This window comes from Lathamus discolor, chromosome 10 (assembly GCF_037157495.1).
Source record: "Lathamus discolor isolate bLatDis1 chromosome 10, bLatDis1.hap1, whole genome shotgun sequence".
NCBI classification, from domain to species: domain Eukaryota; kingdom Metazoa; phylum Chordata; class Aves; order Psittaciformes; family Psittacidae; genus Lathamus; species Lathamus discolor.
In genome coordinates this window covers 10,570,833-10,580,948 of record NC_088893.1, presented here as the reverse complement: position 1 = coordinate 10,580,948, position 10,116 = coordinate 10,570,833, and the positions used below count along the sequence as shown (strand labels likewise).

Sequence of the window (10,116 nt, the reverse complement as noted above, 5' to 3'; positions counted from 1 at the left end):
AATGAAGACAGATTTTTACCCTTGCTCCATTTCCAGCATTGCACCATTACAGAATGGTAGATAATTATTCTAGAATAGGCATCATTTTCTACATATATTTATAAATAGAATTATTCTCATGGTTGAAGCTCCCCTCAGGCACTGCCAAAACATGCAGGTGAAGTTAAATACTCCCATGAGATCTCCTGCTTTACTAAGATACATTGACAGAGGCCATTTTTGACCAGTGCATCCCAGGAGACAGTGCAGTCCTGGTACATGTAAATGAAGGAGATGGCTGTGTGTCTTCACCTTACTTCAATTTTTACTGTCTCATGGAGCAAGGAGACAACATCCTTATGCTTTGCTCTTGTCCTTCTCCCACCATCGTGCTGCCCGTTTAAGACCCCACCAGCAACAACTTGCCATACCAACTCCCTCTCCTTTCAGCACCTCATGTCTGAACTCACAGCCTGCAATATTACTTAACCAGGGTGGAGACAGGTAGCAAGGTCACTTCCAGCATGAAACCCAAGGTAGAAGTTGCCAGGCTCCAAAGCATACTTCCATCAATGAGGCTAAAACCACACCAGCTCCATGGGCTCATGTCAAAGCTGCTGTGTATCCGTGCTGGGTGTAGGGCATGTGGATTAAAGAAATAACTAAATCAGCAGGTAAAAGTTTCTGAACAGAAAACAAAGACTACACATGGTTGGTTACAGAGGTGATGGGAGCTTTTCTGATGAACCTAAGGGAGCAAGCAGAGATTGTCACCTGCACTCACAGGGGACAGTGAAGTTAATCTTGGCCCCATGACACATACTGCAAATCCAAGTGCTCCTCAGCTGAGGACAGAGGGAGGACCTCCTTATCCCACCAGAGCAAGGGAGCTGAGGCATTTGTCCGAGATCTTCTGTTAAAACCAGGCAAGCTAATTAAAAAGGAAGAAAAAGCCATGCGTAAGTGGTTTGCACCCTTCAGATGACAGGATGCAATACTCCCTCATCACCAAGCAGGGTCAGCCGAGCACTATTTTAATGCACAACGAAATCATCGAGAGTACAACTGCTTCACCCAAGGTCTACCAGAGTTCAGGCTCACAGCAACGATGTTATTGACACTGAACTGCAGCAGAAGTGTTTCTGAAGCAACCAGCTCCATTTTAAAGAACTGAAAGTTCAGCCTTGCACAGTTCACGTGCCAGAACTGGTTCTAGACATTTCTGTAAGACAGCAAAACCTAGAAGCAAAGCTGGTCAGAGGCCACAGCCGGTGACCAGGCAGGAAATCAGACACATGCCCAGGTTTCTCAGTCTGTTACTTTATTAGAAGGGTCTTTACATCATAGTGGTGGCCCCACCGGAGGCACTTTAAAAAAATATTAAGAAAACCTTTTTATTCAAAGCCATATTTTCTAAATGGCCTCCCATCACCTCTCAGAAATAAACTGGGTTTATTCACGGTTCATTCTGCAGAGGAAACAACGAAAACATCCTCTTTTTAAAAGGGGGGAAATATAACCACCCTGTAAACATGACAATCAGAAGATGTGCTCCCTGCCCTCTTCTAGGAGAGAGACGTGATGCTAGGGCCCTGGCACACTCAGTGAGGGAACAGAGAATAGGGATATGGCAGGGGACAAAACAATTCCCACCCTCTGTTAGAAAAGGCAAAACTGTAGCTAGCTCCAGGCTGCAGGTAAGGGGGGCTGGAGAAATGGACGACCGGTTTACCACAGGGGCATCACATCAGCTCTTTGAAAAGCCCCCCAAAGTAGTCCCTTTCCTTACGGCTGCACAACACCCAGAGAGAGCCGACACTCCCTGGGCTGGTGAAGGCAGGCAGATCACATGAAGGACAGGCACCTAGTACCGATTTCTGTGATAACAACCATTTCATAGAATAGCTCCAGCCTGACCCCAATGGGACCAGGAACGAAACCACTGGGGCTGCTATAATGCATTCTAATGCAACTAAAAGGCCTAAACCAGCACATCCTGGTCCAGGAACAACCCTCTGCATTTGTTAATTTTACATCAGTTCCCAACCCTACATATCCAAAAGGCACAACCAATGCTTCTGGAGATGGCACAGGCAGTCTTTCTATGAGGAGAGGCTAGTTCCTGAAAAGCTGCTATGCAGTCTGATTGCAAAGTGTCCCAGACATTAGATGCCTATGTAGACTATGGTTATTAATAGACATTAATGGTGTGAATTCAGAGGAAACGTGGAATGGCCCAAGTGAATGTAGTCTTGGTAGTTTGCAAGAAGCTTATAAATGTATGTTATCAACTCTAAATGGGTGGCAAACACATTCCTCAGATAAAGAGGTGTTAAAAGACCTGGGGGCTGACTCCTTCAGCTAGGTACCTAGACAGCACATCACATACCACCTTCTCCTGAAATGCCAGTGTGTCTCTAAATCAACATATGAGGCTTGAAAATAGCAACTTTTTCTTTTTTTTTTTCCCCTTTTTAAAAGAAGAAACATTTTTTTTCTTGCTAGGGAAGCAAACCTAAACCAAAGTTGTCCAAAGATCAACAGAGAGAAAAACTTAAGTGCTACCATACACCTTTTGGTGGTGTAAAGAAGAAGGTGCTGTCCCGAGAAGTCTCTGTCCCCCCGTCCAGGTCTGTGCTCTGGGTCATACCCAGCAGCTCAGCCAAGCACTGCCTTGTGCAGGTGGAGGACAGCAGTCTAACAGGGACACATCACCATGGAGCAGAAAGGACAGAGGGCTGGACCTGCCGCCGCTTTGCCAAGTGACTTTAAGCTGAAAGCCAGGGGAATCATCTGAGAAACCGCAGCATGTCTTAAAGAGATGAGACAGCAGTGGAGAAGGCGATGCTGAGAGTAAACAAGCCACCGTGACCTGTCTTTGTATCTCCTCTTCCTTTGTACACCTTGCTTCAGGACTCATTTATTTCTTCCAAATGACGCTTTGCAGCCCATAACTCTGACTGCAGAGTGGCCAGGCTGGCTGACCCATATGGCCCACACATACAGAGCACTTAAAGTATCTCAAGCACATGTGTGACCATGGGTTCTGACCATAACACAGCTTGGCCCCTCACTAGTCCTTACCAGAAGACACATGACGGTGGCCAATACCTCTCTGTGTCACTGCAGGACTGAACACCGTTACAAACCTCCTCCTCTACACATACTCATATACTTCTTTAAGAGACAAAAGTCTGCAGCCAGCTGAACAGTTTAATTATGCCATAGTCCAGCCTCCAATAAGGCAGTGTTAGCTAGATGCCAGAGGGACTATGGTGCTAGCAATTATAGCAAACAAAGAAGCAGAAACGTCTTTGGAAGGATGTCCAGATGGTCCCCGTTCTGCACAGTCTGTACAGGGAGGAAGAGGAAAGAAAAAACTCAAACCTCCCTCCTCAAAGGCAAAAAAATAGCCACATCACTCTCTCTCTCGAGCAAAAAAAGGGCCACAGTAGATAGAAATAGTTCTAAGGCAAGTGTTAAGGGATCACAAGGCCAAGGTTAGCCTAAGACAATGCCAAAGCTGCACTGCCCCAGACTAGTCCTTACAGAAGAGTGGGAGGAGTAGCAGCCACAGTGGAGAGAGGCTGATAACCCCTGTGCAGAGGTCAGGAACCATCTCCCATTTCTCCTGTTCAGAGCAGTTACTGCTTCAGTCTGAGCTGACAAGCCCAGTGAGCACCAGGCTCACGTGAGAGGTGACGCATCCAGTTAACAGTGCAAATACAGACACAGAAAGGGTCCTGCATGGCTTCCCAGCCTGGAGCTGTGCTGAGCAGGCCAGCTCCTGGGAAAGCCACCAAAACTTCCAGTCAGCATCCCCAGTGCAGGACAGAGGCCATGTTTATCCCAGACAGAGCAAGAAGACAGGAGGATGCTCTTGTAAGGAAAGACTGCTGAAGGGATGGATCTTCCAAGTCCAAGTTACCCCTCTGCAGCCCAGGAGGACACAGCAAATACCAGCTGATGGCCTGTCAGCTGCAAGGTGTTACAAGCTCTCTGCAGAGCTGAATGGGACGAACTTGGCGTGTTTAGTTGGAGATGCTGGCATCTGTCCATTTGCCTCCTCACTCAGCTTGAAGAACATCTCCTGCTCACGCTTCTTCTGGTTCAGCTCATCCTCCAGGGCCTTAAGCAGAAGGGAACACACATAAGAGCTGTATTTGAGATTGTACTGGACCTACAGGCACTGTCCCCTCCAAACAGCCAAGCAGGACACCCTGCTCATACCAAAGAGGCACTACCTTCTTCCGCGGCCTCAGCTTGTCTCGCCACTCCTTCATGTGCTGGTTGTGGTTCTCATCCAGGGACTTAAGCTTCTGGGTTTCGTGCTCAATCAAGAGGTGGCACTTTTCATTCTAAACACAGATCAAAAAGCAGAACACCCATTAAGCATCCAGCAGTTCTAGACTGTGAATCCTGTGGTCAAACAGGACTTGCATCAGGCAGAGGCATTCAGAGCTCTGAGCTCCAGGGCACATTTAAGACATGGCCACAAAAATCTCTCAAAGCAGAGCAAGGGGACACCAGCTAGTTCACTGACTGTCCTCTGCTGCCATTTCTTATGACCCACACCCTGTGCTGGAGCAGAAACAGCACACAGACAGCTCAGAGAGATCGAGCCGTGATGGACAGTACCTGCAGCTGCTGGAGCTCGTTCATGTTGCCCTCACACTGGGCCTGCATGTCCTTCATCTGTGTCTCGTGCTTCTGCTGCTGGTGCAGCCGCTCTGCTTTTTGCCTCTTCTCTTCCTGCTGAGCAAACTGGAAGAGAGAAATGCAGGTGCCCATGTAGACAGCATTGCTCTCATCTCCAAAGCTGGATAAGAGACTGGCCAGTTTGCACTGTTACATGGGAAAGAAAGAACAACCCCAAGGATGCTCCCCAGCAGTGGTCATAACAGAAGCAGTGCTGAAAACCACACCTGATGCCACAAAAGAAAAGGCTTCCAATTCCCTGCAGTGGGTTAGAAATTTGGGAGCAGTTGCCTTTTTCCAACTTCCCTTTGCCAGAAGGCCAGTGAAGTACTTCACCCCAAACCAAGCCTCAACTTGGTGCCCTTTGCAAGAACTGACCTGTTTAATCTTCTCCCGTTGCTCGGATGCAGTCCCACTGGAGTGGATGTGAAGGCTCTTCTTGTACATGGCCATGCGCGTCTTCCCTTCGCTCCTCTGGATTTTGGGGAGCCGGGCTTTCTCCTGCTGCTGCCGAACTTTCAGCTGCTCCAGCATGCGCTGGTTATATCGCTGCATTTGCTCCCTTTCCTGCAGTGGCAGATGGATGGGTATCAGAGGAGGAGGGACACCTTGGGCCAGCAAGAAAGTGCTGAGGACACCAAAGGGAGCTTGGGGTCGCATCTGGGAATTGCACAGTGGTGGCTGGTGATGGACAAGAGGTAAAGGGCAGCTACTGAACATGTTATGAAAGCAGAGAAGGGGCTGGAAGGGAACAGAAATGATTGAGATGTGCCAGTCTCCACTTGCTGCTCTGAGGATCCATCATCCCACATACTGGACAGTGACAGATTTCCAGAAAAGACCCCAAATTCACAACTGCTTCTTGTACATTAAATGCATGCAGTGCAGAATACATGTCCCAGGCAAGTAGGCTGACCCGAGTGTTGTTCTAGTCCCTTTTCACTTATAATGACAAAGCCCCTTAACTCCTAACCCACCCTTACCCACTTACAGCCTAGAAAGGAAACATCCCTTCTGGGGACACCCAGGCACTTTGCTGACCAGCACTGACATAGGAAGGTGCTAACTCTTCACCTTCTCATGCTTCCGCAGCAATTCATGCCTCTGAAGGAAATACTGGTCCTTTAGCTGCTGCTTGATGAGCTGGTGTTTCTCCTGTTGCTGAAACTCTTCAAGATCCCAGATGCACGCCTCCCGGTCTGAGGAAGGGAAAAGGATCAGGAACCCACCCTGGCCCCTCAGCTTGGTCACACAAAGCATCCCAAGCACAAGCAATCCCTTACACACAGGAGCAGTGCAGCAGATGTTGGGGGTGACTGTTCACCTCCTGTTTTCCGAGAAATTGGTGGCAAACTATATTGGAGAATCACTTCTTGCAATTATGAAGCCTAATTGGTTCATATTTGTAAAGCACTTTGAAGATTAAAGCACTAAGTATTATTATTGTTAAACATTTAGACAGGATCTGGCAAGGCTGGTTTATCCAAATCCCATCCTGCCAGCTTGCAACTCTGTCACAGCATCTGCTGCGTGGGAAGGACCAGCGTTGGATAAACCCATCATTACAGCCTTTGCCACCCACCTCTCATAAGCTGCTGCTTTTTGTTCAGGCACTCGCGTTCCTTGTCGCAGATCTCTCTCTTGTTCTGGGCAGTTATATTCTTCATGGCTAGCTCCAAGTCCTCCTTCTGCTTGGCCAAAAACTCCTGTTCCTGGAAGAAAACAGCAGTAGCACCATGAGCCCTCTTTCTGCTGCAAGCTTGAAAAGCATCTGGTGGTGTTTTAAAAACTGCTAGTCCCTAAAAGAAGGATGTTTCTGTCTATTGTGCACTTCCCAATCTTGGAGTCATGGCAATCTCCTCTCAGCCTTACCATGGTTTGTTTTTTCTGGGCAAAGTCATCCATCTTCACCTTCATGTTCCCTTTGCGCTGCTGACGTGGCAGCTTCTCAACCTCATTCTTGACCTTTGGGAAGGGAAATGAGATTATCAGCGGGTGATTTTAGGGCAAGAACAACCCCACCAAATGTTGCTAAACAGCTGGACCTCAGGCAACACCCAAAGAAAAGCAAAAGCTTCCTGCTAAAACACCAACTGCTTCCCTCTCAAGTTCTGCTATGGAGAAATGCTGAGCATGGAAGAAAGAGATGCAGGAAACCAGCTTTCCTCTCTCCTCCTACCCCCATTTTTACCTCCTTCTTCATCTGCTTCAGCTGTTCCAGGAATTTGACATGGTCCCGCTCCTGCTCCAGGCGAATGCGCTTGGCCTCCTCTCGCCGGCGCAGCGAGTGATCTTGTTCCATCTTCTCAATCTGCTGCTTCTGCTGCCGTTCGAGGTTCTCCAGTTCAGTGTCATAGAATTTCTTCTTTGCCTATATGGGAAGGGAACAGAGGTCAACCTCGGCCTCCTCACCTCTTCCTTCTGAGAAGTTTGTGAATTTTTTGTGGTTTTGTTTGTTTTAAAAGGAGATAAAATAAAGGGGTGGGGGCTTTGCATGGATTGAGCCTCTTTACGAAACACAGAGGAAAGAAATTTCCATAGAGCACCCCATGCAGCCCACAGGGCAATGCCAGCACTAGTGTGAGCAGAAAGTGCTTCTGAACTTGTTCTACTGCTGATGCCTTTCAAGACTTCCGCTTATGTCTTGATTGGCAAATCTCATTGGGACCCATAGCCCTGGGTGAGCATCAGGCAGTGAAGCTCATGCAGAACAGTTCTTTCACTGCAGACAAGGATTTCCAAGTTTGAGGGCACTGCACTCTGACAGCACCCTTGGGTCCGATCCTCCCTGTGAGCTGCAGGGATGGAGCACCCAGGTGTCAACAAGAGCAGGATGCAAACTGCCCCGGGGAATGGGTAACAAAAGCAGGTTTGGGGCTTTTTCACATCGCGCTGCAAGGTGAACAGATCTCACAAATGAGAGGTGACCGGCTGAGATGGGAATTCACAGACGTGGCACGTCAAGACTGTAGAAATACAACAGAGCACACAAATGAGCGATGGCTCCCAGCCTGCTGTGAGAGGCTGGGGTTACCCGGCACACAGGTGAGTTAATCAAAGGGCATTTAAAAGATGGCTCGTGAAAGTGTTAAAGGGACTTAGCTACACAATTATTTTACTTCAAAGGAAGCTGCCCATGCAGGGACTAAATATGTAAGCCCAGTTTATTCAATTTACACTCGGAGACAAGCCAGATTTCCTGCTGTCACATGCTGGCCACATTGCTTTCTTAAGGGCTTTTTTCTGTGAAATACAACAGCTCTAGAAACTGTTTCTCACAGCAGCCAAGAACAGATGTACAAGAAAAGATCATTAAAGAGGAAAAGTCCAGAACAACCCTTCCCCTCCTGCATCCTGCCAGCAGAGGCACTTGGTGCTTCGCAAGCTGAGGGTTGCATATGCGAAACGCCCACAAAAGCCTCTGTCCTCCACAAACACATCCCATGCCTCAAATCCCAGAGGGGCTCCTCAGCAGTCCTGCTCCCTTTGGACATGATGTCCCAGGACTGCTGCAACTCAGAGAGCATCACCCTGCATCAGGGTTTGCGAGGCATCTGTAGAGGAAAAGTCAAAATGAGCCGACACCCCGGAGCTTCCCCCTTCCACGCACCACCATTTCTTGCTCGAAGCGCCTGAGCATCTGCTCCAGCTGCAGCTGGTGTTTGCTGTTGAGCTGGGCCTGGTTTCGGTGCTCCTCCTTCTGAAGGAGACGCAGCTCCCGCAACTCCTGGCGCCTGTTGAGGGTTAAAATGGAGAAGGAGAGAAAAGCGGAGAGTCAGACAAGGTCAGGGGCATGTGCCTGAGTGGAGACGGCAGAATCAATAACCAGAGCACTTCAGGGGGAATGAGAGCTGTGCAGCCATCCTGTAGCACCCTGCCACTTGCACTCAGCACAGGCAGGAGGTAAATGCCAACTGACTGATGTGCTCTCAGGCTCTGGGACACTGCGAGGAAGCAGGATGCTAATTACGATAACTGCTGGCAAACCATCAACTTGCACAGGTAAGGCCTGTTAGCATTCACTGTGTGTGAAACAAGCCCTGTCAAAGTTCCTAAGGTAATTCTGCAGGAACTGCTCCCCAGCCAGCACCCAAAACACACATTCTGCCAGCTGGGTTAGTGCACACTGGTCTTCAAAACACAGCTCAGGCCAAGCTGGTGCTGCTCTGGCCTGACCCCTGTGCTCTGCATCCATTCTTGCTCACACCAGGTGGCAGAAGAGGCAGATTTCCAGAATTCAGATCTATCTGTCACAACACTGCATCACTCCCCTCATCAAGCAAAAAGGAGCCTCTGCTCTGACAGTTGCATTTGAGCCTGACACGTTTGCGCCTGGTTGAGCTGGAATATACTGATGTACAAAAGGAGCAGCAGCAGCAGCAGCTTCCCCATGCAGGATCCCCACCGTGACCTCTGCTGCCATGCATTAGCCTTACACACCAAGTACAACTCTCCGTGGGGGCTCTCCTGGGAAAAGCACTTTGGAACAATCTCTTCTTTCAAAACAAACTCAAGCCCCATTAAATCAGCTGGCACAGTATGATGTGCTCTCATCTGATCTCGCCTCAAAACCTTGGCATGTTCCAAGAAACCAGAAACAAGCCCCTTAAGTGCAAATCAAGATGCCAAGGGAGTTGATCGTGCCCACTAGCTAGCCCCAGGGGAATAACTGCTCCTCCTAAAAGGTGTTCAGGGACTTGATGCTTTCCAGCCAAAGCCTCTGTGTCTCTTCACCCACCTCACAGATGGAGAAGGCACGATCTAAAGAGAGGCCTCTTTCCAGGGATGCCACCACAGCTCGGAGTGGACCAGAAGAAAGCAACTGTGCCTGGAAATTCCCTCTATGCTAGTATGCACGCTCTCTGTGTTTGATTGGGGTTATATGCACTTCTCACACAAGAATGAGTAGCTTATGAGCTTCTGTATAGATCTGACATTAGGGCCTATTGCCACAGGGGGACACAGAACTTGGGATGAATTGTATTCTCAGAGGACCCCTCAAAGCAGCACAAGGGAACCTAGGCAATTAAGGCATGAAGCAAAACAGTTTGTATTTTAATTATTTTAAGGGCCTTTTCATTTCAGTGCTGCTACTGATAGTAACCCAGCTAGAAACAGCAGCTTCTCTTCCTGAGAACAGGTCATGGAGGTTTGAAAGCTGTAAGATCCACAAAGGAGTCATAAAGGCTGAAGCAGGGAGGATACATTCATGAATATTAAGTGATGCTCAAGGAGTTTACAACTCTGTTAGCCTTTCTATCAATCAATCAATTCTGAGGAGATACAAGAACAAAAGAGGAGCATCCTGAAAACATTTCTGTGCTTATTTCCATTGAGCTGGAACATCTACAGCCCTGGAGACGCATTCCATCATCCCCAGAGGACAGAGCGAGCCACAGCACAAGCTTCTCTCTCGTCACAGCTTTGCTGCACCTTATC

The 10,116-nt window shown here is 48.5% G+C and overlaps 1 protein-coding gene across 1 annotated transcript in view; it reads right to left on the bottom strand.

The window, feature by feature from the left end:
* Positions 1–1,283: 1,283 nt before the first annotated feature.
* The window catches only part of STK10 (serine/threonine kinase 10), a 48,730-nt gene continuing 39,897 nt past the window's right edge, over positions 1,284–10,116 (bottom strand). The window contains exons 11-19 of the mRNA XM_065690345.1: positions 8,288–8,411; positions 6,869–7,048; positions 6,550–6,642; positions 6,260–6,389; positions 5,752–5,876; positions 5,056–5,244; positions 4,618–4,743; positions 4,224–4,337; positions 1,284–4,108 (exon numbers count right to left, since the gene is read on the bottom strand). Of these exons, the coding sequence (XP_065546417.1) occupies positions 3,968–4,108; positions 4,224–4,337; positions 4,618–4,743; positions 5,056–5,244; positions 5,752–5,876; positions 6,260–6,389; positions 6,550–6,642; positions 6,869–7,048; positions 8,288–8,411 (1,222 nt within the window). The 3' untranslated portion in view covers positions 1,284–3,967. The remainder of the gene's footprint in view (positions 4,109–4,223; positions 4,338–4,617; positions 4,744–5,055; positions 5,245–5,751; positions 5,877–6,259; positions 6,390–6,549; positions 6,643–6,868; positions 7,049–8,287; positions 8,412–10,116) is intronic.